We start from the raw sequence: 27374 nt of genomic DNA, 5'->3' as shown, positions 1-27374 counted from the left end.
CAAAAACAAATGTTGTGTTCAGCAGCTGCTCCCAAAGAGTTTAGGAAAATGCAATATTGTTCTGAAATTCAACTTTTTATTCATATGCCAGGAAACCATGCATTTTCTCTCTGTGCTACTTTTACGTCCACCAATGTCTTTGTGTTTTTAGGTGTTTAGTGAAGGTTAGACCCATGAAACCAGTACTGTAACCCTCCCTCTGCCTCCCACAATAGTTTTGTTAATTACTTTTGCCTCGGTACAGAGGCATGCTGCATGCAGCAATAGTGCCTACATCTGTTAAGAAATACTAAGCTTCACTACTAATTTGCCTTTCTTTTTAATAACAATGCTTTGCAGTGGGCCAACTGTTTTATGATTTACCTTTGTTAGCATTATTCATGAAGGGAGGGATAAAGATTCATTCCAACTTTCACACAAAACCTGAAGTTTTATTTATTTTTTTATTTACATTTTTGTGTAGCAAAATGAAAGTTGATCAACAGACCGCCATCAGGAAAAGGGCAACCAATCATGTGTCAACAGAGGAGAGGCGTTAGCTGAAGCCAAGAGAAGCAAGATGGTTAACTACGACATGAATGGTTTTGACATTCATTCTTGTTTACTTATATGTTTGTACACATATTTAATTTACACGTATCTTGAAAGAAATACAAGGAATCTGGAAAACTTCACCTGCACTGTTCAGTATCCAGGTATTTATCGCTGAGTCACACTAGTTGAAGTTTTGGATAAAGATGTCCTGGATCAAATTTAGGTCAGTGATTCTAATCAAATCGGATACTTTCAGAATGAACCAATATCCACTATGAATCATATCATCAACCATATTTATGTAATTATATGAATGGAATCGTTCAAATAAATTGTTACACTGCTGATATATAATAATAGCCAATACAATAAAAAGTTGCAGTCAAACGCAAATGACCTTTCACTGACCTTTTCCCAACTTCTCATTGGGGAAGCATGTCCGCACACAAAGGAAGTGCATTTGGGCTGCTAGTGTTAGCTTGTGTGGCAGTATTTTGGCGTAAATCGGAAGTCTATGCTGTGCCTAAATAGAAAAAAAGACATCAGACAGCTGCTGCCATTTCACTTTAAAAGTCAAAGTTTCCGGAGGATCACAGTGTTCTTTGCAGAGGACAGTTTCAGTGCCATTCAAGTAACTTGTAGTTTGTTGTTACTTAAAGTGTGATGGGCTGATTGTTACATTGAGTGCTTGGCTTTGCTATGTAACGTTTAGACACCAGGCAGCTGCGGCATCAAAGCTGTCATTTTAAGTAAAAGGAAACTTTTTTTTTCAGGAAAATGTTTTTTCTTGTTACTTTGAAGCCAAATCAGTGATCTGTGGAAACTTACTCTACTCCTGCCTCGTTGATGCTGAGGTTTAGTTGTGGAGCCACAGGGACACTTCCTCTGACCTCTGGCTGTACACCACAGAAGCGTGTTAAAAACTCAGACCCTGAAACTAAATTGAAACAGAACTAAGATATCGAATGAGGTGAAATGCCTTTTATATACCATTAACTGCTTGTAATTACTTCTACATAGTGAGAGAAGAACTGAAGTCAAGCAGCCAGAGTTTCATCCAAACTATCTTGCTTCAGTTGGGATCTGATCAAAGGAGTGCTTTGTGGTGATTTACACCAAACAAGCAGGGAACTGCATTTAAACACGGAGGCCCTGGACATTTAACAACATGTGACATTGGGTTTTGGCTAAATAAACATTGCCATAAAGTTTTAGCACAAAAAACATTCGAAACATTTCCAGCTAATAAAAGCAACATTCAAATTCAGCACAAAGTGAGCTCACAAAAAATCGAAATGTTTTAGATACCCAAAGATCAAATCTGCTCCCAGTTCTCTACTCTGCTCTCTACAAGGCTCTGTGTCAGGTCCTAGGGTTGTTGTTTTTTGTACCACATGGCTTTATGATACACCGAAGACTGTCAGACTAACATTCTGCTGCAACAGGAGGATGCTGTTCCTGCCAGTCTGCATACAAAGTGTTTTCCATACCCCAAAAGCTTGGGTGGCTTTTTAACAATCTGATGTCAACCTTGAACACCGAAGATCTAAATAACTTACACTGTAAATCTTTGACCATTTACTTGATTACAATGAATCAGTTGGATCTTGATGCAGAGAATAGCGAAGAAAAGCATATCGGATTTGCACTTATATGCAAAAACGGGAATTGGTCTGATTTACGTTGATTTCGTAAGCACTTCCACACTTGTACAGTGTTGCAAATCAAATGCAAAGCTGATTCTCTTCGGTTCAGAATCCACTAGAATGATGTTATTTGTGTAAATGGTAGCCAAGAATGTTGAAAGAATGTCAACACTGGAGCTAGAGATCCAGAGTGAAAGGGTCACAAATCGAGGTGAGGTCCAATAGGTCCAGTAAGGAGTTTTTTAAACCCTTGTGCTATCTTAGATGACCCCACCCTTACATTGACGTGTTCTCCCTACCATGACAAAGGTGGATAAAGGTGGAAAGATTCCATGTAATCCATGGACACCAGTGAAGATCACAAATCATTGAAGAAAAAAGGTTCAGCCCACAGTCTAGTGGGTCTAGATGACCCAACTCCCAACGTGAAGTCCCTAGGACAGCACAAGGATTATACTAAATTTGAGTTAATCTGAAATCGCAAAGCTTGAGTTCAAAGGTCATGAGCCAAATTAGGTCCTTTGACAATAATCATTCAAAGCAGCATTTTTAATATAACACATCATGCCTGTGTCACCTGGCAGAGAGAGTCATTGCTGTGCACTGCATGTTGACACCAGTTGCCATGACGACAACTTATCCAAAAATGTTGCTGCATGTTATTTAACTGGCAAGAGCATGATAACATTTGGAAAAAAAAAAAAAAAAAACTTTAGAAAGTTTTAATTTTTTAGATATTAAATGTAAAAAGTTCAATTTTTGCTAGCTATATCTCAAAATCCCAAAATGTGGTTTTGTTGGTTTTTAACTACCGGTAAGTATTTGACATAATTTTTCTTGCTAAAGAAAATCTAGTCAGAACAAATACTTCACTTCTGATGCCCAAGTAAGGATTTTCTGTGGTAAAAAATACACATATGGCATAGTTTGTTTGGAAGAAAACATCAGTTGGAGCATTGGAAGCACAGGTTAAGCAGATGAACAGAAGCCTGCAGCTGGAGGTTCACCACAGAGGAATGTCGGCAATAACAAATACACATAAGCCATCATAAATGATGCAGAACAGAGAGAGGATACTTTTCCATTTCACATGATCCCAGTTGCTGGAAAAATACTGGGCTCCATGGATAAAGCTACCAAAGGATCTTCCTCGTAACTCATAAACTTTCGGACTTTTACGTCAGTCTTTTCTTTCCCGTTAGGAAGGTCCAATGGACCTCAGAGAGCTGCTCTGCCGGTCAGCGGGACAAGGAAAAGCACTAATAATGCTTCCACACCCAGCGCACTGGGACAGCCTGGATTTGTGTCTTGGAGAAATCTTCGTTTTACAAAGCGCAACACCGACTCAGTAATTACATCACTGCTTTTGGCTAAGTCAAGGACGCACAAAATCAATGCTCCCAATGCAAATGCACTGTGGGAATTTCACTTTAAAGCTAATAACATTAAAGTCGGAGTGCATTGTGATGTTATGTAAATCTGACCAGATGACAGCTTCATTTAAACTGGAGTGTGTGAGATTATGCATGATAGAGGCCCACTTCGCTCCCTCATGCTGATCTCTGCTTCTCCGTAAATAATTCAGTCCATAATTCCGGGCATTAGAGGAATACATTCAAAAACGGCAGAAGCTGGCCCCAGAGACTGGAAGCCGGGTTTTTATTTTCTTTACAGAGAGGAAGAAATTGGTGGGTGCATTTTGTTGGCCAGAGGGCCCATCACTCATCAGCTCGATTGTAAATACCAGATTTATGTCTGCGGCTTATCTGCTGGGGGGGCTTCTGCAGCTCAAAAAACACATTATATCTCACAGCAAGTTCAAGAAAGAATTATCACAAAAACTCCTGTTTTCAAAATCCTAACAAAGTCGAGGATGAGTGCATGCTGCCGCGCACATCAGAGGCTGGAGAAAAGAAAAAAAAACATGGTGTACGCACAGAGTTTACTGTAAGCAGCAGGTCAGCTGTGGATAAGCGGATCACGCCTGGTTTCAGGTCCTACTGTACATCCAAAGCTGCTGCTCGTTTCAGCACAGCTGCTTCAGCTCGACTCACTGCAGCTCGGAAGTACATATGACAATACAGAGCAGGCTTAAATTGAGCAAGGAGAGAGGAGAAGCACAACAAAAAATGATTCCAACGACGGAAGTTCCTGATGGAGTGTGACAGAAGCACAGCTGCAGGGTCAGAGCCCTGGGGGTCATTCACGTTTGTCAACAGAGCAAACGGACAGTAAGGGACAGACAAAGGGAAGGACGCACCACAGCTCCGTAAGATGGGGGTATCTGCCGCCACTCAGACGGGGGCTTTCAAGTGACTCTTGAAAGAGCCGAACAACCGGGCTTTCTGCCGCTTCAGAATAAACCTCTTATGTCTGCAGGTGAGCCGCTCAAGAGGTCACCTGCAGGTTTCAGGGGAATCAGAGGAGAGAGAAGCTGCTGCTCATTACCGAGCCGATCTGATGGACGACAGGCCAAGAGCTAACAAGCGCCGAGCGAGGCCCGCTGGACGACGATCAGAGGGGCCATCGGAGCGCGTCATTTTCATACAATTAAAACAGTTGACACAGAAGAACAAAAGCAACGACACAATCTCATTGCGAAGCTTTATTAAAGACAAGAGAAAAAAGAAAGAAAAGTAAAGATGTCTCTCTGACAGACCCATAACAACAGGCTGGAGGAGCTTCACGCTCAACGCCAGTAAAACCCCGACAGACCTGAAGGAAGAGTGGGTTCTCACAGAGATGGTCCAAACAAGGAAACTCTTGATTTACTTTGGTTATAAACAAGTAAACAAGGTCACATTTGTGGCAGGGCAAACGAGAGTCATAAGTGCTCTGCCAAAGGCACTTTTACAAGGAGGGCTGGAAAACAGACAACACAAACGCACAACAATGACTTTAAAATTCATATGCTGTTCCTCTTTAGACATAGCATCAAGCTTTTTTTTTTTTAATCATGTCAGACTGGAAACGGCATGAAGCCGTACCACGTGTGCTTATAGATGATGGCATTGGGAGGGAAACACTCTGCAGAAAACCTGCTGAAGGAGTCAAAACATAAAGGATCGACTCGTTTAGCACTTGGTCGACATCACTGTTCAACAGCTCACTTTTTAATCCAAGGCACTCGGTGACTCTTTAACTACATTTTTCTATTCACGGCTACAAAAAGTGATTTAAAGAAGTCGAAATCTTGATGTCACAAAAGTAGAATCGTGGACGTCTGGGCTTTAACACTGGAATGGCCGAAAAGAGGGCCCGTTTCTGCGGAGTGCGTCTGAAAAAACTGGAGAGAAAAAATCATCGTTGAAGAGTTTAGGTTCTATAATGCGACCAATTTGAAAGTGGAAAGCTTTTAAAGAGCTTCTCCACAAAAGAACTGTATAAACAGTTTCCATGGTAACAACCCGGCATCAACCACAGCCTGGAAAGGTTGTTGCTTGTCAGCAGACGTGTCTTTTTAGCCTCCCAACTTTGATGTGTAAGGGGGAAACAGTAAAGACAGAATAATAACGATGACCAGCTTCCATCATATTAAAGCAAATAGGAAGAAAAAAAGCAAAGCGTCTGTTTGCTTCCTGTAAGAACGCAAACTAACCCAGCTGATGAAGTGTGAGAGTGTCACCAGCTATTACATATTCATTACACACTCTGGTGGTTAAAGGTACCCTGTGGAGGATCTTTTATGTAAACAAAGGGACGTTCTGCTTCACAGCTTTTCATCATGAGGCGAACGTGTTGAGTTGATCTGGAAAAACGACTGTTTTTGTTCTTTAATCCTGCAGCTTTTGCTGCGTGCTGAGCGCAGGATGACTCAAGTTTTGTTGTAATGTATTTATATTTTCTTGCCTCTACAGTTTTTTTTGTCCTGTTGAAAGGAAAACACTTGTCTCTTTTTCTGTGTATTTCCTGTTAAACCAATTCTGTAAATGTTTGCAGCTCCTTTTATTTTAAATTCAGGACTTTTCCTCTTGTTCTGTGTTCTTAAATGAGCTTTTATCTCATTTAAAATGTGTATTGCTATCTTGCATATATATTTCCACAGTTGTTTTGCATATGCTTCCCTCTGGAAAAACCTGGGCATCGTTTGGTTAAATGCAGATGTGTGCGTCGGATTCAGAATCATGCACATGTGGTTCAGCAGACTGGATGGAAAGAGTGACAAAAGTCTCCACAGTGTACCTTTACCTCTCGTCAGACGCCCTCTGCTGCAGTCCCGGGTCTGAACCGTCGCCCAAATCTGCTTATCAAGAACTTTAAAAAAAAAAGGTCCCTTCTTTTCCCAACAACCTCAAACACTGAACATCAGAGACGAGAGACAAACAGCACATGGACACAAAAAGTCACACAGTACCAACAGCATTGTTGCTAGATAAAGCACCTACACTTGAATATGTACAGCTAAAATATTTCCTTATTTATAAAATTTCTCATAAAGTGTCGATGCAATTACCTTTGAAAATTGCATAGCCGTGCCATATTGTGTTTTCAGACAAACTGCTGACAGTCCGTCCGCTCTCTGACGTGTTGAATGAGGGAAAGTGATAGATCTATCGGTACAATTACCATAAAATTACTTTGTATAGCAGTGTAAGGCTGCATGCTACTATAAAACAATCTGCTGAACATCCATGAAGCCCATTCCTTCTACAGAAAATGTACCGACTACATGTGTGCAGGTGAAACTGTGAAGCTTTTTCCCGTAACTGAAAATGCACTACGGATGGATAATTGTGGGATTACAGACGGTAGTATGTTTGGGAGCGTGTGCTGGAGGGTACAGTGGAGGTGACTGGCCGGCCGGCTGTTCAGAGGTCTGTGGTGGCCTTGGCGGTGAGGGCCTGGATGCGGCTGGTGTTACAGTTTTTGCAGAGGACGTGTCCGTCCAGGGGGTAGCAGCCCTGGTTGTCTCCCTCCGAGAGCAGAGTGCCACAGTCCTGCAGGACACAGACAACGAAGCGTTTCATGTCCAGCAGATTCTTCCATAAAACTTTGTGGACGGGGAGTTCTATCACTTGTAGGGATGTCCCGATTCAATCTCGTCATTGGAAACCGGGCCCGATCACGTAGTTTCAGACTTAATCTAAATTGGGTGTTCCATCACAATTAGCATTCAGATTATTTTGATCACTGCTATATATTTGTAGCCTAATATTACAGAAAAATACTCTACTTGAAGTCCGCATACACAGAAAGGGTCACGACAATTTATTACTGCAAAACACAGCAGAATACGACACTAGTTGAGCAGGAGGCATAAAAACAGTAAAGTTAGCGAGATCGTCAACGATTTTCTAACTTCCTGGTTCAACAACTCTTAAAATAAATGTTTTAAATTGACAGCAAGTGTCTCTTGCTAGAAAATGGTTAGATTGATATGAGGTTAGTCATGATTACTCATCATCATATTCAAGCTGCAATAATGATTTGGATAGATTGATACATTTTTAAGAATGTTGAATGGAGATATGAATCATAAATGATCTAAAGTGTTCTAAAGATAATAAAGCTACAGTCACCCATCTTTCTCTCAGGACTACTTATCAACATTTTTTTTCTAGCTGATTGTCGCACAATTTTTACTTTATTGTGTGAGCTACCTGACTTAAGTGTTAAAAGAGAAAAGGTTAATAAATGTGTTACAGAAGCATCGGATTGGCGATAGTCAAAATCAAATGACTCGGAATTGGATCAGGAGCAAGAAAACCTGATGGGGACACTGTGAACAAAAACATGCAGAGAAGGAAGTGACTTTTATTATCAGGTTTTTAGAAACAACAAAGTGGTGGGGGGATAATCAAACATTTTTTGTCTAACTAAAACTATTAATGAGCAAAAAGCAAACTTTTCTAACCTTGTGTTTTGAGATAAAAGTAACAACAGAATGTTTCCGATGAACAAAATGCATTTTTGCCTCAAAGCCTTTTCAGAGCAAAAATTCCAAAGATATTCTAAAATTGTTATATTCAAAAAGTTGAATATAAAAAAAATCTTCTTTGAAGGGTATTCAAAGAAGACATTTTATATTCATTTTTTTATTAAGAATAAAAAAAGTTTTAATCTTGAAGTTTGACAACATTTGTGTTGCCAGGTTGTGTCTCTGTGGTCTGATGATCAGAAAAAGCTTCACATCCTCTTTAATTTTCTCTCAGTTTTCCATCGACTGTAACTGTTCTTTTTCTTGTTTGCCAGATGGACAGCGACAGGCGTGTTGTTGACGTGAGGTCAGTGTAACATTGAGCCGAGCTTTAAACCTTAGTCTGGAAAGCAGTCATGACTCAGACGCTCGTGAAGGTGAGCGGCTGCAGCTGCGACGTCAGGACTTGGAGCGGTTACCATGAGAGCCTGGGTGAATGTCACTCCTCAAAGTGTGCACACGTGTGAAGGCGGGCTGAATGACATCCAGGTCAGAGGACCGTGAGCTTTCATCGTGCGGCTTCTGCTGTGAGTTCGGGATTAGGATGTCCTCTTCATCTTTCCTAGAGTGATGCCTACCGTTCTGCTGGTTTTAACAGACTTTCTCCACCAACAAACTTTTATCTACTGCTCCTTTTCTGAGTTTTACTGTAAGTTGAATAAAGCTGGGTTCACATTTTCTAATGAATGTTATTTTTTTTTATCGTAACACTTTTATTTATTTCCAAGATCTATACGTGATGCTCCCCTTTTCACTTAAGCTGTCACGCAGCTCTTGATCCTGATGACAAACTTACGTCTTGCTGAGCTCCTTCAGCTGAATAATCTGCTTTGCTTTTCTTTGACCTCTGCGTCTGCGAACGCGCCGTGCCGCTTCCTGACAATGTGACTCATTAGCCGACCTCACGATGTCTCAACAGCGTGTTCTCCTTATCCATTGTTTAATGCCTCTGAGGGGAGGGCTGTGACCGCGGCGTGGGCTCAACCACACGGGGCGTGCTCACCTCGCAGCGGTAACACTGCACGTGGAAGTCACGGTCCAGGGCCACGATGCGAACGGTCTCCTCCTGACCCGGCGCAGGCATTATGGGCTCAGAGCACACACAGCAGCGGGGGGCAAACTTCCTGCGAGGAACAACAGAAAGCAGCTCAGACACCATGGATCTTTGAAGAACAGACATTTTTTACCAGAATTCAACATGTTTCGTTCAGGGGTTAGTTAACCCTAACCCTAACAAAAGGGGTTTATGGTTATTATCTCAATTTTGACCGCTGATAAAAATGTAAACATGTCTCGCAGTGTTCTGATGAAAAACTTTAAAATTGTGTACATTTCTCCAAATTCTAAAGACAGAAGTCCTAATTCTGACAGATTTTTTAGAGATCATCCTCCAGAATGAATTATCTCTCATCAGAGTCCTCAATGTTTATAACAGAATTTTAACAACTTATTTTCAAGAAAAAAATCACCTAAATTTGTACATTAGACATCAACATTTTAAAATTCCCATTTTTTCAGAATTCTGCCCACAACAGACATGATTAGGAATCACCAATTAAAATATAAGAATTTTTACACTAAAATCAGAATTCAGAAATTTTTTTCCTTTTTTTCTTTTTAAGTTCTTGAGTTCTAAATTCTTGAAAACTAATAGGATTTGACATTTAAAATCTGAGATATTTCACAACAATCAGAATCCTACATACTGTTTAAACATTTGGAACATTTGTTTTGAAGTTAGAAAAGTATATTTTTCTAAAGAGTTCCAATGAAAGTCAGAATTTAGAGAAAAAAAAAGGAGAATTAGAATTTGACTTTTGCTATTATGGCATAAAAAGTGTCAACTTATAAAGTCCTCCTTATACCTGTTTTAAGTTCCAAATGCTGACATTCTTTTGAAAGAATGTAAAAAAATTTTTTAGGAAATCATCATTAGAGTTTTCATCTTAATTCTAAAAGGTTTTATAACAATTCTATCATTTTCGGAAGAAAAGTCAGAAATTTGGCCATGTTTGGCTCTTTGAGAACCAAAGACCTGCTCCTTTAAAGTCCTAAAATCTGACTATTTTCTCAAGATATCCCCTTAGTTGCGCATTCATTTTTCGAATTCTGACGTTTTTTTGGGGGAAACGCATGTTTTAGCAGCTTTCCCAAATTTGTTCCGAACTCCTGACATCTAAATTTAAAATGTCCTCTTTTAAGAATCTTGATTGTGCTCGTAACAATCCCCAGATTGAAGTAAATTCAGTTGCAGCTTCAGGATACAACAGACCTACAGTTACAGATACTTTGGACTTGAAATAAATGTGATTTGTTGGGCTCAGGACAGAGCTGTAAAGTCAAGGACATTTTCAAAAGAATTAAAGCAATATTTAAAAAAGGGAGCTCAATTGCTTCTACAAAGGAAAACCTCCATTTTTTTCTACTTTAATGATAGAATGAATCAGATACTACAGCAGGCGTGATTCAGAAAACGGCTCTTCTAAATATAGTGGAGCGTTTATAACATTTAAATGAGGGACTCTCACAGTCACTTTTCCAGAAGACTTTGATCCAGAAACTCTGGAACAGGAAGAGGAAGAGGTTCTTCTAACAATAGCTTTGTGGAGGGAGCAGGAAGTGAAAGGTTTGTGTGGCTCCGGGGAACCACGGCTCTCAATATTAGCTCAAAAACGGCGTCTACCGTTCCTCGACACAGAGGGCGGAGCAGCTGCGGTCACACTCGTACGTGACTGAAGCCTGGCGAGTAAAAGGCGCTCGCACGATTAGCAGGCCGTTGGTGCGTTTCCCTTCTGGTCAGGAGAACTGCATTTCTGGTAAGATGGCAGTTACACAATAGCAACGTGTGATACGATGACGGGAATCCACCATCAAAATTTACATCTGCATCCTGAGGTCACTGCAGTTACGACATTTTCACAAATTTCCCGAAAGGGAAGCCCAAAGATCCTCTATTAGCTAGACTCAAATAAATAAAGATGAATTTTGACTCAGGGAAACACTTCTGCTTTCTCTCCCACGGCCTGCAGACACTTGAGCAATCGTCTGTGTTTAATGTTGGAGAAATTTTTGGTTTTCACTTAGGGGAAGACTCTGATCCTCAGCGTCCTCACTGCTCGATCAAACGTTGCTTTTCTGTGTGGGGCTGATCAGGACGTTTGGAGCAGGTTCACTTCAGGTCTTATTAAACCTGCTGGAGTTCATCTAAAACTGCTGATATATATTACAAAGAGTAGCTTTGACTTTACTGCTACTTTTGCACACTAAGTTATGGGGAAGTGATGGTGTCTGTGCGGTAAGCGTGTAGCCTCATCTGATACAGATAAAACGTTGCCAGTTCTCCAGGTCTGAATTTAAAAAGTTCTGAAGTGTCGCTCTGCAGTTTCTAGCTGTGAGAACGTCTCTTTCACAGCAAGTACCTGCAGACGATGTCCTGATCTCTTGTGTGAAAAACACTTTCGCTTCTGGTCCAAGACAAAATGCCATCGGTTTGACTCGCTAAAAAAGACGTGACTATGTATGTGTAAGAAACGGTCAAATCCAGTCAGCATGTTCTTATCAGCAGGTCAGAGTGAGACTGACATTTTCATCTCACAGCTTCATAACAATGACTCAGTGATGTTGAATATCTCATCAAAAGTGCAGACGTATCAGGAGAGTTGCAGTAAACATTACTTCCATTTCAAATGAGGGGAACCCGAAATGATTTCAACTGCTGTTTAACCCTTTAATACACGCTTTTTGACATGCCATAACTCTTTGACCGTCGACGGGATCAACATGAATCAGCTGATTCTCTTCATATCGTCTTTGCACTGTTGTGCGTTTTTCTCCACAATACAATTAGCTGATTTACGTCAATTAAGCACTTTACTACCGTAAAGTGTTGCAAAGTCACAGTTAGAGTTAAGGTAAGGCAAAGAATGTCAACACTCGAGCGAAGGGTATAACAAATAGCTGACTGCATGCAGTCTGATTATGGGATGGTCAAACCACAGCGGAGGAAAGAAGTATTTGATCCATCGAACAGTGAGTGACATAGAAAAACACAAAGAAAATCAAGAAATCCAATTTAAAGATTTTATATAAAGATATTTGCATTTTCTTGAGGAAACTAAGTGTGTAAAATCTTTGGCCTGAAAGACTTTGTGGGAAAAAAAACACAGAGGTCAGGCCATCTTGTAGTTTCTGCACACATCAGGAGGAATTTTGGTCCACTCTTCTTTGCTTATGACTTCTAAATCAATTGGATTTGGTGATTGTCGCTTCTGAGCTTCAGCTCCCTCCATACATAAGCGTACAGGATTAAGATCTGGAGACTGGCTGGGCCCTTTGAAAAAACGCCACCAAAGCATGATGTTTCCACCTCAATGCTTGACAGAGGGGATGGTGTTCTTGGGCGCCATTGGCAGCATTTCTCTTCCTCCAAACACGATGGGTTTAGTTGATGCTTAAGAGCTCCGTTCTGGTCTCATCAGACCAGTTCACCTTCATCTAAATCATGAAGGTGAACTTCACGTGTGCCTTCTTAAGCAAGGGGACTTTGCAACCACTGCAAGATGTTAAACCATTGCGGCGTAAAGTACTATCAATGGTTTTCTTAGTTTCTTAGACTGTTGTCCCAGCTGCTTAGAGATCATCAACCCCTGTTGTGCTGTTTTAGGCCAATATCTCACTCTTCTCATGATGATGGAAACCCCACCAGGTGAGATCTGGTTTGGAGCCTCAGATTCTTGTTTTTCGCACAATTAAACCAACAGTTGTCACCTTAACCTCTAGCTTCTTGCTGATGGTTTTGTAGTCCATTCTGGTCAAACTTCTCCCTTAAATGCACTGAAAGCTCGTTAGTTTTCCCATGTTGGAGTCTGTGTGGTCTGTGTGAACCAGAACTCTTAATGGTTACGAGGGGATCAAATACCTATTTCCCTCAATTAAATGCTAATCACATTGATGGAAGGTTCTAATGAAGCTGCCCTTAGGATGACAGACTGCCAATTTCTTTTTTAAGTGGGCAAACCTACAAAATCCGCAAGGGATCAAAAATGAATTTCTTCTGCTATAGATGAGTTTAATAATAAAAAATAATAAAAGATCTTAAAAGAAAGTCACTGACTGTTTACCACCACAGTTTTTCCTCTGGTGGTCCACTTTGTTTGGCGGCTGTAAAAGCTCACCTGGACCAAACAGGTGAGCTCTGATCTGCGAGTGAGTGACTGTGACTGTGAGTGAACCCGGGTGCAGTTTAGAGCAAGCGTTGTCTTGGATGTACTTTAGTGTGAATGCACGTTCCCTTGAACCCAGAGGGATGCTAACCTTTTTGCATTTCTTACTGTATCTGATATATGAAGTAGGGGGGGATTATGGGTGGGGGCAAAAAGTATTCACAGCACAAATCTGAACTTCTCCAGTGTTAAAGCAAGTTTTAATGACTGGCTGATACCAGAGAGAAAGACCTAAGAATGGTCTAAGGTCATACTTGTGGAAGTCCTCGATGCAGTGGATTTGGTTGGAGGCGTCCACGGTGAAAGGAATGCCGTCCAGGCTGCGGTGACACACCACGCAGATGAAGCAGTGAGGGTGGTAGGCCTTTCCTGTGGCCCTCAGGATGCGCTCCATGATGGGCTTACTGCAGATGCTGCAGGTCTCCAGCGTTTTCTGCGGACACAAACATGCATACTCAACAAAACCTGCTTCCGGTTTACCGCGTTCCCCAACGCATTTCCACTAGACTGGGAGATTTTTCTCTCTCATGCCAGTGATTTTCAACTTGTTTTTGCTCCTGTTTGCTCTTGTGCAGCAAACAAATCCACGATCAGGTTCCTCGGCTCAGCTGTCCTCGAATGCCTCTGGAGCTGAAAGAATCTGATTAGCACTCCCCTCCAAACACAAACACTGTCATTTTTCTGCTGCCCTCTCCCACACTCCATCCTTCCTTACGCAAGAGTGTGTGCAGTAAATATTTTCCCTTTGTGATGACTGCAGGTTTTCTGCAGCCAGGCGACTGGGCAGGCGGCCCACGGGGGGACGTGGCGGCTCCTGCCTCTGACTTATCGGAGACATCTTTCTTCCTAATATCTGCAGAGAGACGCTGTTGGTTATTTCAATATTTCATAAATAACGACCGCCCCTCTCTATGCAGCCATGTAATTACAGGGGGACGGATATTTCAAGTGTGGGTGATCAATGCGGGGCCTGATGAGGATGCGTGCGGGCCGGTGGGTCCCGCTACTGCTGCTGCTTCTTGCTCAGGCCTTTCCTGGATTGTCCAGCCCCCCCTTTTCTCTCTGTCTTTCTGCACTTGGCTGGTCTAAAAAATGCACGGTTCAGCTGCTCCCATCGGCCCCCGCTGTAGTAGCAGGCTGCCTCAGTGTTTCCAAACACAGCTCGGGGTGTGTAGCAACACTGCGCTGCGTCATCCGCTGCCTCGCAGATGCACCAGCGGGCCATGCCGTTTAAAATGACACTTATGTGACCGCTCGGCTGAGGTAAAAAAAAAAAAAAACCTCCAGCCAGCCCCCGCCTGGCCGTGCTGCACACGCACTGACATTTGTATTTACAATGCTAATGAGCGCGGAAGCTCTCTACAGGATGAGGGTCACTGCATCTGCTCTGTAAAACTGCTCCTGACATGATCTCCACAACACGGCGGCGCAGCCCTGCAGGGTGAGAGGCCAACGAGGTGCGCAGCTGATGTACGACTCCGGGCTGGAAAAAAAAGGGCTTTGAAAAACGGCTGTTTCTTCAAAGCACTCCTGGAGAGGCAGTATTTCATGAAAAGCAATGTGTGCCGACAAGCTCTGTGATCCCCCCCCACACCCCTCCCCCAGACCCCTTTCCAAGACAGTAATAGAAATAAACATTATTCCCAGGGCAACATTTGTGTGTAAACAATGTCCATATTGCAATACTGCGTGATCCTGGAAGTGGAATAAAGCCTTTAATGAGCTCGCTGCACTGAACCCTTGAGGCTCGCCTCACACACTCACAAACACACACACACACACGCACACACACACACGCATACACGGGAGGTAAAGAGGGAGAGAAAGCGAGGGGGGTAGCATATTTGCAACCACAGAATGTGAGTGAGATACCAGGGCCAAAAACACTAAACCATCCTCAACTCATCTGTTTGCATTTCTACTTACTTATTCTCATCCGGCCTTCATGTGGGAATACCTTGCCCTTGTTTAGCTTAAGTAGAGCATATGATTTCACAGCACACAGCTCCTCCGGGCCACTGTAATGAGTATAGTGCTCAAAAGACAAAAAATTCTCTCTTCTTTCTCTGATGGTGAGATTCCGTGACCTCAATTAATTCATTCTGCCCGGCTTCAGCGGGTTTGCATTCCTGACTCACTTTATTTGGGATTAGGTAACATTTGTTTTCCCTTTTAGAAGGTTCTGGGTCAGATGTCAGAACAGCGAACGTGGACGGGATTTTTTGTTTAAAATGATTATTCTTTTATTTTGATGTATTTTTGCTTTGTTCCGGCTCGTGGTTTCAGACGTTCTGCAGAAATGCCCTTTCTGTCAAACATCCAGGCTCTTTGCAGTTTGCCACTAGAGGGCTGTCTATGTCTGCACATGTCCGCATTCCTGCTTCTCCCTTGACTAAATGTGATGTATTCAAGCATATGTACCCCCCACCCCCCCTCTTCCTCATACATTTCTCTAAGTGTTTGCCCAGAAGGCTAAACAAATGTCTAGGCAGATGAGGTAAAGGGAATTTAGGTCAGACAGCCTCCTGCTGAACCGAAGGGTGAGCGGAGCGCGCTAAAGTCAACAGCGGCCCGCTTTTCCTATTTTGAAATGGTTCCCTTTTCCTACAAAGTGCTCTCAAAGCACCACAACATCTCAACATGCTCCGGGTCGGCCGGCTTTCTGCTGTTTAGTAACGGGCTTCCAGACACAGTTTGACACCGTGAGGATGAGGAGGTCAATGGAAAGCAAAACATTTAAAAAAGTTAAAAGGCTGAGCTTCCAAGTGAGCAGGACCTGGATAATGAAGGGCTATGTAGATCAAATCCTGGGCTCTTCTGGCATAAAAAGGCAAATAAAACAAGAATAAATCAAAGAGCTAAGTTAAAAATTCCCCTTTTTTTTTTTCAAAGAACGACTGAAAACTAAAACAGAAACACTGAATAAGAGCTCAATTAATCAACACGGCATAAAAATATTGAAAAGTGTGAAATCTTCACATGGGAAACTTTAAAAGGCTTCATGAAAAACTCTCTGGATACACACAGACTTCATTAAAGGGAAATAAATGCTTTTAAATGTTCTAAAACAGAAGACACAGGGATGTCTGATATTTGCAAACGGATAAGAATCCGGATCTTCTGACCCTGTGGACGTCACTGACACATGTATCCGCTGCGGGTTATGACCACATCCAGTCACACAGGCAGGAACCAGTCCACATCAGAACCTCTGAGCACCGTTTACGTTCTGCTGCTCCGATTTCAGGGCGAGCCAAATATACAGATGATCTGATGTTGTGCGAATGTGAACGCAGGTCGTCCAAACGCTCCCAGAATGCAGGGGTCAGAGCCAAAACATGCTGTGGGAATTAACTGCGTGCTACCAAAGGCAGTTCTGCTGCATCTAACAAGAGTCTGATGAAAGACGGGCTGAGCAGTGCTGCTGCTGCTGGGTTCCTCTGGACTGAACCACTGACTCTGACTTGTTGGTGAAAAATGACTCAAACAGTGACAGTGACCCCCTCTTTCTCCTGGGGCAAGGTGTCTGTTGACTTAAGCATCCATGACACGCAGCTTCTGTCCTTTTAGTCTGATTTAAAGCAGGACAAAATAGGCAAGCTTATTAGGGTCTACCTTAGTGATAAAGCTGGGAATATAAGAGGCCAATGGAAATAACTCAAATGGATCAAGTTAAAAAAAAAAAAAACTAATAGTTTGAAATGGTTTAAAAAGTTTAGGTAAAATACTTTACTTTACCTTTGTTTTTTCAATAAAACAGTAAACCATAAAAATGTGGCCACTGGTCTCTAGCAAAAAGCAGATATTTTGCCTGATGTTTGTGTCACAGCTTAGCCTTTTTCTCCACAGACCACCAGAAACCATGCAGGCTTGGTGTGGTGTCAATTCTGAGCAAACCCTGAAGGAAAAAAGGAGCAGCTCATCCTTTACACAAACCCAAAAAGCTCAGATGATTATCCAGACTAAAAGAAGGAGTCGCTGATTTCTCTTTAGAGTCGTGTTACAGTCACTCCGGTGAAGGACTATTGCATAGCAGCAAATTATTGCAACATCAGGATAATAAAACTTGATCGAAAGACAAAAGCAATTTTTAAAGCTAAATTGAAGCAATTTCCATAGCACTAAATAAGACCGAACCGTCCTGGAAACGTTATTTTCTGACCTCACCTCAAAGTCTGACCTTCTAACTGCTTTGTGACCACTAGGGGGACGGTTGTGGATTTAAAATGAAATGCGATAAAAATTAAAAAAATGTATAAAAAATAGACTCCGCTTGTAGGCTGTGAGAGACATCAGCAGCAGGTTTAAGCTCTCTAAAGTCAGACAGACTGTTCAGTAAAGACGTTAAAGGAGAGGTTACCTGCTGTTTGAAAGTCTGAACACGGTTTGGTCCGTTGGAGCCGCCACCCGCTCTCATAACGTCAGGTTTGAATGGTGACAAACTGAACATTAGGGCCAAAAAACCGGTAAAGGCCTTTAGGATTCCTGTTATTTTGGTTACTGACTGTAATATCAGCTCTGATCATTTGTTAGTGGGCAGAAAAAGAATATTAAAACATTAATGAATTACCTTTTAAGTATAAATAAAACTTCCATTATTGATTTTTAAAGGCTTCCTTAGGTCTTTCAACTGATCCAATTGTCTTAATATTTCATGGTAGGATTTAAACATAATATTCGTATTAAGTACTACATAAAACTTGCTGTGGCACACGTAGCAGATGCAAAATAGCAAAATTCTTACTGTCGTTTAGTTTCGAAACAAAGCCTAAAGTTGTTGAAGGGGGAGGATGGTGAACAGCGTTGTTACCTCAGCCGCTGCTGACTTTGCGCCACCCTCTGCTCATGCATTTTTCAGCAGCAGATTTGGCAAATACAACCCAGTTTTAGTGTTATCAAACACTAAATGCAGCTGTGTGATTCTGAACTTAAAGATTCCCCAGAAAGAGCAGTGGAATTTTATCTCATACAAAAAATGTATTAAAGTCCTAAAAGGACAGTAATTATGAGATATTGGTTGCTACTTTGACTCGGCTCACAAAGCAGTGCAAAGATTTACGGCCTGCAGGGGTCAAAGGCTGAGTTATAGCGTTCTTAAGCCAAATCTCGGTGGCGTAAGCCAGAGGAAAATAGCAGAAATCAGCTTTGGCTGTGTGGGGCTTGGGGCTGGTTGAAGTATGCACACATTCTCAGAGGGACTGTGGAGCACAACACCTCCCTGATCGTAGGGGAGGTCCGGCCACAGATTTGTGTGTTTGTGTGAATCCAGATCTTCATTTGAGTAGATTTTGAGGAGCCCTATGCCTGTCTCTTTTAAAAACTCATCTTTTTACTCAGGCTTTTAACTCCAGTGAGCGGATCTAGTGCAAGCTTGTTCATTTTATCCTTTAATTGTTTTTATTGTTTTATTGCTTTTATTGTTTAATTGATTTTATTGTTGTTGATGCTTTATTGTGGGAGCCGGTTTAGCTCGTGCTGGTTTGCGGCGCCTTCCGTCTGTGAAACCAGGGTTCAAATCCGGGCTGCTCCGTTCCCTTCTCTACTTCTGTCCCGGTCCCAAGCCCGGTTGCTTTGAGAAGGTTGCGTCAGGAAGGGCATCCGGCGTAAAACATTGCCAAGTTTACCATGCGACTTGTTCGCTGTTGCGACCCCTGATGGGAAAAGCCGAATGAGAAAGAAGATTGTTGTTGATGCTTTATTGTATCATATTGTTTCTGATTTTATGTCAAGCACTTTGGTTGCCTCTGCTTTTATAAGTGCTAAACAATTAATAAATGTCATTGATTGATTGATTGTCTCGTCCCTGCAGCGACTCTCTCAGGAGACCCTGACACCGTCCCACCCACAATCCTTTAGCCAACATCTTCAACTGACCACACTTTCACCCGGACCCATCTGCAGTTTTCAACCATCCGCTCCATGATGGTGAAATCCACAGAAGCGGACTTCTTCACACGCTGCTGCCATTTACAGGCCTGTTTGCTAATCCAGTGTCTCCTCTGCCTGGGTGCACATCACCGAGGTGTGCTTGTTTTTGTTTTGTTTACCAGTGGGTGTGAGCAGGTCACACGATGGAAAGTGATTCTTCTAATGGTGTACTAACTCAGAAGATCAGTGACCTTAAAACGATCATCTGAATGAGCCACAGATGTGACACTCATCCGAGCGCACGCCACTGTCCGGGCGGGTGATCCGAGCCTTCGTGTCTCTGACCTGGAATGTCCAGCTTCTTTTGATTCGGGTCTGCTCGGATCTGCCCCTCTGTCAGTGTGATGCATTCACTCAGGGTTATGGATGAGCGTCATGGGATGGGTTACTGCCAAACCTTTCCATCCTGATTTTTGAGCATCCTCAGCAGATGAGATCCCTTTCAGCCGGCGCCTGAGCAGGTTTCACCTCTTGACTAAGCCAAAAAAAACAGCTCCCATCCACGGAGATCGGTCCGTTCTGCTCAGCTCTGCAGCTTTATCTTATTTCAGCTGCGTGATAACATGAAGGGACAGCGCTGACACGCAGCTCGTGGCTGGCTCAGGCTTTTCTTCAGAATAAAAAAGGTGGCAGTGGCGGCAGCCCCGATCTCTCTGTCCGGCAGGCCCGTCCATCTGCCTCTCCGCCTTAAAAATGCAGCTCTGCAGCAGAATGTGACCCCTCTGGACTTTGGGCAATGTCTCCTGCTCTGGTTACAGAGAGAAACTGACAAAGACCCTGGCAGTGGCTCTCTTATGCCATGAGTTGGAGTGACATGGTGGTGGGTCAGCACAGGGTCACAGATATTTTCGCCCCTGCTTGAGCCTACCGGGAGGAAGGTTTGGAGGACCTGTTCTGTGGACTTGCTCCCGTCTCTTGGACAAACGGAGCGCTCCAACAACATTCAGGGACTTCCTTGTGAAGGAGAGAACAGCTGCGTTTCCTCCAGTGAGGGTCAGTAATAGGAAATATTGTCTCATTTGAATTTCTTGAGCTCACACTCACAGTACAACACAATTATACACACATAATTGTCTTGGCAGGTCTGAAGACACACTAAGATGTGAAATCCTATTCATGCAAGTGCTATCTAATTGCGCCCTCCTTTGAGGAATTAGACTGAGTTAATCACGCTTGAATATACAGAACTCAATTAGAACTCTGCAGGCTAATGTAGACAACCATGAATCTTTCATGACAAAAGTCAGCAGAAAGCAGGATCTGTGAACAGGAGCCCCAGACAAGTCAAACGAGGGTTTGTGCCCATGTGAGCCTAAACATACCCTGAATGCACCTGTTGGCTGTACATTTTAAATCTGACTACCTTGACAGCCATGGCAGAACAGTGAAAGGACTGTGGGTGGTGTGCAGTCATCTCCAATTAGAACACTGCTGCTCCATTACCAACGCTGTGATCTCCACCTCACTGAGATGACACCAGCAGCTTCAGGGCGGGTCTTGGGGATATCCCACCGCTGGTTTAAAAAGGGCGGTGCAATGTGCCGTGGAGGACATCCATCACCAGCAGGTCCAGTACAGCTGGAGCCCTTCCTGTCCCCTCTGGGGGCTGAAACCCCCCCAGCAACTTCCCTCTCGGTTCTGGATCATTTGATTAGTTTGTGCTCATTTGAACTGGCTCAGTTTTGAGGCTGACATTCCCCCCACCTTGCTAAGAGACAAACTCAACAACAACCATTGTGTCCTGAAAGAGGACTGTGTTCAGGCTGGGTCCAACTCTTTAGAATAACTTTTTCACTTCTCAGTTGCTGGGAACAAATTCCTGCTAACAATACCCCCAAAACTTATGTGATCTGAATTTAAAAAAAACTGTGATGCTTAACTTAGCTAATTGTAACCATTTCTACTAAGAATTGCTTATCAGAAATGGGTGGGGCAGCTATGGTGCATAGGTAAAGCAGTCAACCTCTGATGGGAGGATTGCAGGTACAGTTACCTCCTTGCCGGCCCACTTGCCAATTTGCCCTTGGGCAAGACAATGAACCCTACGTAGATCCTGGTGGTTCTACATAGGTTGGCGCTACGTATAGCCTTAGTCACATGTACCCATACAGGGGGTGCTGCAAGTTTTTGCGTTGCACAGGACCGTGGAGGGATGAGAACAGGAAGGGGTGCATCTAAAGAGGAGTGTCTTGCAGTCCCCTGAGGCTTAAGGGAGATTATGAATCTGGAACGTACCCTAGCTGTACTTGTGGTATGTGTACAATTAAGTATTTGTGAAGATAATGCAAGTTGCACATGCGTGTATGTCACTAATGACCTACATGTGACTAGAGCTGTGACGGTGTGGCATTTTTGATCACCGCAGGGATGAAGCACCAGGAGTTGCGGTGTCGCGGTTAACCGCCCCCCACCCCCACCCCCACAAAGTACTATAGGTGCAATTTACAATTTTAAATGTAAGTTGCTGCTTTTAGAAGATAGAAATTGGTAGAATCTGAAAAAAAAACAAGATAATCTACAAAAACCTTCAGTTCATCTGAGCTCAGACCTTGCTTTGATCAGTCATTGCTGTAAAATGTATGTCTTAGGATTTTTTACACTGTCATTTTCACGTCAAATAAATACTAAGACCACACAAAGTTAACCCATATCAATAAATATAAATTACTAGTTTTATTTATTATGATAGAAAAATTAGCCACATCAGCCTGATTTTATTTATTTATTTATTTTTTGTTGAAAGCATTTTACAGTATAAATGGCCGAGGACTTTTTTTTTTTTTTTTAAGTTATTGGTTTTATGAGTCATTTAAAGGAGGACTTGCTGGTGTGTCTCAGTGGAGCCTGAGTCCTCATAAGCTCATGAATCTTTTTACAGAAAGTCCATGGAACACTTGTCCAAAGGTTCTGGTGAAATCCACATGTTTTGGTCAAAAATGTGGGATTTCGCTCAGTGCAGTACGGTACACTCCTGTCGATCCATTCTTTTTTGCATATCAGTTTTCTGCATAGTTTGGCTGGGGGTGAGACTTATACTTAGGTGTGACTTACGTGTGATTTAATAAAAAATAAATAGCAACAACTGCTAAAGGGCACTGTAGGTGTGTGTGTATCAGTATTTATTACCGACAGCAACACAGAAGAGAAAGCGCCATTTAGTCCTACGTCGGGCTTGGCGGAATTGTTCCTTAAGTCACACAGACCATGCAAACTTCAACGGATTTAGTGATTTGAAATGCTATAAACGGACGTTTTAGCATGTTTTTGATGCTATGGTTATCTGAATAGTTGTTCATATGTAGCACTAATAGATCTCTCCTATGTTTTATGAAGCTAAATAATCAGTGAGTTACGGTTGTGAAGCATGCAGATATTCAGTCTGTTATTGTTATTTATTCCATTATTACGATTTTCTTTTAAAGATAAATGTGTTCTTGGACCCGTATTTTGTTAAACAAATCGTTCCCAAAAGTGCAACTTGTGTACACATTTTTTGGCTTTATAAAGCTGCTTGATTATGTTTTTTTTTGGGCCGCTGCAACTTATAGTCTGAAAATAGGGCTTTTACTCTTGATGGTTCTATGTAATTTTAATAGTGTTTGATAAATTTATAATTGAAGTGTATCAACTATTGTTGAAAGCTTAAAAATGTATAGAAGATGTATAGTTTTTGGTCGACTTTGCATACCCTTTGGACCTTCATTTATTATTAAAACATTCATAACTTCAGGTAATAGTTCAACATTTTCCTATATTACGGTTTGCTCTTCTGTCTGTGTTTCCTTTGGTAACATTACGTACTATGGATGAGGGCAAAAAGAAAGCTTGAGTCTTGGTTGTTTTAGATTTTTCAATAGTTGGAAAAAACTATTAAATACTGTATATAAATATTCTAAATGTTATTTCTAATTTTTTGTTAAACTAGGGGGAGATTTGTTGATCTCTAATGTTTTAAGATACTTTTGTTGTGACAGTTATGTATGATTTGTGAAGTATGACTTCGAAATAAACTTAGTTTGCGTTGATTGAAGTGCATCTTATATTTACTGCAAATGATGGAGGCTTCAGCGCCCTCCAATTAACCTTTGCCACACTCCCTTTACCAGGTTAATTTAAAAGAAATATTGTGAGAATGAAAACAGATTTCCGACAAAAACTGTTTAAGAGATTCAGAAATGATTGAAGTTGAAGCCTGCGGTGGCAAAGGGGGTCCTTCATCGCCTGAAAGCAGTTCAACACCACAGAACCCCGATGTACGTGCATGTGAATATTAATTACAAGTTAAAATAAAGCGGAGCTAATAAAAAAATCAAAGTTTTCAATGCTTTCCAAGACAGTCCAATAGACTCTGGAAGAAAAAGTTCATCACTCATAAAGTTTGTGGCAGCTGACAGGTCAGGGCTGCTGCGCTCCTCTTTCTCCACAAAAGCGGATTTCAAATCTTCCAGTCAATGAGAGAAAATCCCATTTATTTTAAATAACAGAGCCTTGGTACATCAGCTGATAATGTGCATAATTACATTTAAGCAAGATGGTGTCTGTGACCTTGTGGTCCCTGAAAGTCTTTTTAAAAGAAGCAGGAACAGATAACGGTGTCTGTGAAGCTCCGTCTTTAGTCCTGCCCTTTTAGTCTGAATACGTGCCCCCGATGTGACATTATGTGTCTCACGTCGACCTCCTTACATTACTCTAAAACCAGCACCAATTTGAATGTTCACATTTGAAAAAAAAGCAGGATGGCTTTGAGAAAAAACAAAAAAAACAGGAACAACTGTTTCAGGTTCATCCTCAACAGTGCAGCAGCCTGAGTCAATGACGGGCGCTACAGAACCTTTGGAGAGTAAATGAACTTGGCCTAAACTGGGAAACGCTGTAGCCAGGCGACTGGCTGCACGCTGGATTTAAAGACAGTAGGCATGGTAACCTGTTCAAGCAATTAACCTCAGTGACTCTGAATCTCTGCGCTGAACCTCTTCAAAGACCAGCTGGCTTATCAGATGAGAGTCCCATTGCTCTCAACTCTTGTAACTATTGAGCTCTCACGATTGGAGGCACATTTACTGAAGTGAATGTAAAGAGAAATTATTCTTCATTTGTAAATCTGCACTTTTAGGGTACCTCAATAGTTCCACAGATTCCTTTTGGCCTAAACATCACATAAGGATCCATTTCTGCTTGAACAACACAGTCTTTAAAATGAAATAAAACATTGCAGAAAAATGTTTTACAGAACAATGATCTTATTATTTTGTATATTTGTTTATGATACAGATTTTAAACTAAAACTGTAGATTTTATTTTTGCAACAACCCTGACTTCAAAAGTCTGAGGAAGAAAGCTGCAGCCTCTAGCTGGTGGAGGAAATGAGGAGAGTAAACAAACTCCATGCAGGACGGTCAAAGCCAGGCCTGAAAGCTGTATAACCGCCTCGACTCTATGCAGCTTCAGTGATGCTTTCAAAGAAAACATTTATGCAGAGTAACTCCAGAACATGTGAAACAAAGAACATGAGCAGTGTGTGAAAGCACACTTTATGATGAAGAATTACGGCTCAGTTAAATGCTTCACTTCGTTGGGCCTCCGATACATTTTCATGTTGCCGTTTTCTCGTTTTACCCTATATCCTATAAATTTGGTATGTGAATTTGAATTACTTTGGACAGAGCTTTAATTTTTGCCTACAGCTCAAGTCCAGATCATAATCCTTCCACCACTGTGCTTCTCAGCATCTCTCTGCTGCTAAGGTGTTTAAAGTTTTAACCATTGAGTCCGAAGTAAAAAAAAAAACAGAAGACGGTTTAGTGGTTTTTATAAAAAAAAAGAAAAAAGAAAAAAAAAAGATTGTAAGTTTGCCGGTCTGTGTGTTTGTAAAAAAAAACAGAACAATACTAAACCCAAGCTTTTTTCTATGTTCCATTTTTTCCAATGTTGGATAATCCATGACGAGATTGACCTGCGAAAATAAAACTTCCCTAGTGGTTACTGCTGAACTGCACAAAAGCATCACCAAAAGTGGAATCACACATTTTTTAATCAACTGTTTTCTTTACAAGAATATTAATTATGTGGGGTTTCAACCATTTTAGAGCAGACAGTTTTTTTTAAATTTCATTTTGACTCAGAAAAGGTTTACGGTTGCACATTTAAAATATCTCTGCAGAGATTTCAGTCTCGCTTGTTTACACCAGCGATCCAGTAGTAACAACAACTGCTGCTATTAAAGGCTGCCTCGTTACAAGCAAAACAAATACAGTTCAGGTTCATTGCAAGATTAATTATAAAGAAGTAAAATTAGATTTAAGGGCTTTATTACTTAAGAAATAATAAAACAGATGAATAACAAACGTGTAAAGTACCGTAGCTACAACGCCTGTATTCTATTCCTCCTTTAGCAAATGATGCACTGAGTCCTCGGAAAACAACCTCTAGGGTTTCTCATAAACATTGAAAGATCTTTGCTCATGTGAAAAGCTATGAATCAGTCAGATGCAGTGTTTTTTTTTGTGTTTTCTTCCATTTTTGTATGGGCGTGTTTTGTTTATTAACTTATTTTGGATTTGGGTTTTTTCCTCTTAAAGAAAACTGTACCAAGAGCTCTTGTCACTGCAAATATTTCTAAAGTAGCAAAGAAAAGTAATACATGGAGGTAACATTGTGAAAAGTTGATCAGTCTTTGGCTCTCTTCCTTAAGCAGCTCTGTGAGCTTTCAGGCACCACTTGATTTATGTGTTCCCGTCTGCAGAGAACAGGCTGTGCAGTCAGCAGCACTTTCACAGCTGAGCTTTCTTGGAAAACACTTAGCAGCACTAAAGCGCAGGCCGCTGTCTCTCAGAAACAATGACAGACAGCTTGTGGCGGGGTTTGCACCCTCAGCTGGATCATGTGTGCTGGGGGGGGGGGAACGACACATCAAGCAGACACATCAGACAAGAAAAAGAAAAGAAAATACAAAACAATGATGCTCAGATGTTGTCGCAGAGACAGAAAGAAGAACTACTCCATGCAAAACCAGGCATTAATTGAGCAGCTTTATCAGCATCTGTATATTCAAATAGGCAGTGATAAGTGGGATGGGGAGGCGTCACGGACAAGAGCTGATTGTGGGATTGTGGGTCAGCGGTGTGACTGAGGCAAGTTAACAGACTGATAACAGGCTGTAAAAATCAGGAAGTGAACCAGCAGATAGCAGGTGTTGGTGAGTTCCTGTAGATTACCGAAAGAATTACTAATATCTAGGCAAACACTTTGATTGAGGCAAATCTATCCGTGGAAAAGATGCGCGCTGCCTTCTCAAATGCCATTATTGTTCCACAGAATATGTAAAGCGGGAGCACCGATAAGGGTCCCGCTGATCGCCTACTTTGATACCTGACACTACACTTTTCTGGATGGCAATCGGCGTGCAGAATGTTTTCCTGCAATTCCTGGCAAAAGCCCTAATGGAGTTTGCATACTATTACGCAGATTGGACACAGCGAGTTTCCCGAGGCTGCTGTTGAAGTTATTTTACATCAAATGGAAGACGCTGCCACGGGGCGCTAGAGGAAATGTTTGACACAAAGAGAGAAGAAAGCACAGGCGTAAAACAAAAACTGTAAATCGGGTTTTTGATGCAGACTCATAGAGCTTGAAGAGACTCATAAAACTAACACCGTTTACCCTTTACCCTTTGCTTTTGATCGTCACTATCTCCACATATGTTGGACTGATGATAATTCCATAAACTAACCAACTTTGTGACAGGCTGGAGTCAAAGATCCTTCAAATAAACAAAAACAATAATGTGCAGTGATTTTCCACTCGTTGTTTTTCCAAAATCTCACACATTCCTAGACTAACTTTGAGGCTAACCTAAAGTTTCCCTCCTCCTCACTGGGATCTGACGTCTCTCCTCAGAGACTCAACTCTCACGTTCGCTCTCTAATTGTACAGAGGCGTATGACCCTCAGGATGAGAATAAAAGAAGAAGAAATTACTTTCATTAAGAAATTCAGATTTCCCCAATCCTTTTGATCTTGTGCCAGAAGAACATTTATGCTGATGAAATGCATAAATAAAGTTCTTAAATTATCCCATTTCTCTTTAGTGCGTGTATCAGAGTTGGAGAACTTCCAGACAAGACAACTA

At 41.8% G+C, this 27374-nt stretch overlaps 1 protein-coding gene across 4 annotated transcripts in view; it reads right to left on the bottom strand.

Annotated features, from left to right (window-relative positions):
• Positions 1–4770: 4770 nt before the first annotated feature.
• Positions 4771–27374, bottom strand: part of lpp (LIM domain containing preferred translocation partner in lipoma) — a 193302-nt gene continuing 170698 nt past the window's right edge. For all 4 annotated transcript variants that reach the window (XM_078946278.1, XM_078946280.1, XM_078946279.1 and 1 more), the window contains 3 exons: positions 13574–13752; positions 9101–9221; positions 4771–7117 (listed from right to left, as the gene is read on the bottom strand). In XM_078946278.1, coding sequence (XP_078802404.1) covers positions 6989–7117; positions 9101–9221; positions 13574–13752 — 429 coding nt within the window. In that variant the 3' untranslated portion in view covers positions 4771–6988. The remainder of the gene's footprint in view (positions 7118–9100; positions 9222–13573; positions 13753–27374) is intronic.

This window comes from Oryzias latipes, chromosome 4 (genome assembly GCF_053564925.1).
Source record: "Oryzias latipes strain Hd-rR chromosome 4, Olatipes_Hd-rR_3.1".
NCBI classification, from domain to species: Eukaryota; Metazoa; Chordata; class Actinopteri; order Beloniformes; family Adrianichthyidae; genus Oryzias; species Oryzias latipes.
Note: the sequence above shows the minus strand (reverse complement) of the source record. Positions and strands in the feature narration are given on the sequence as shown.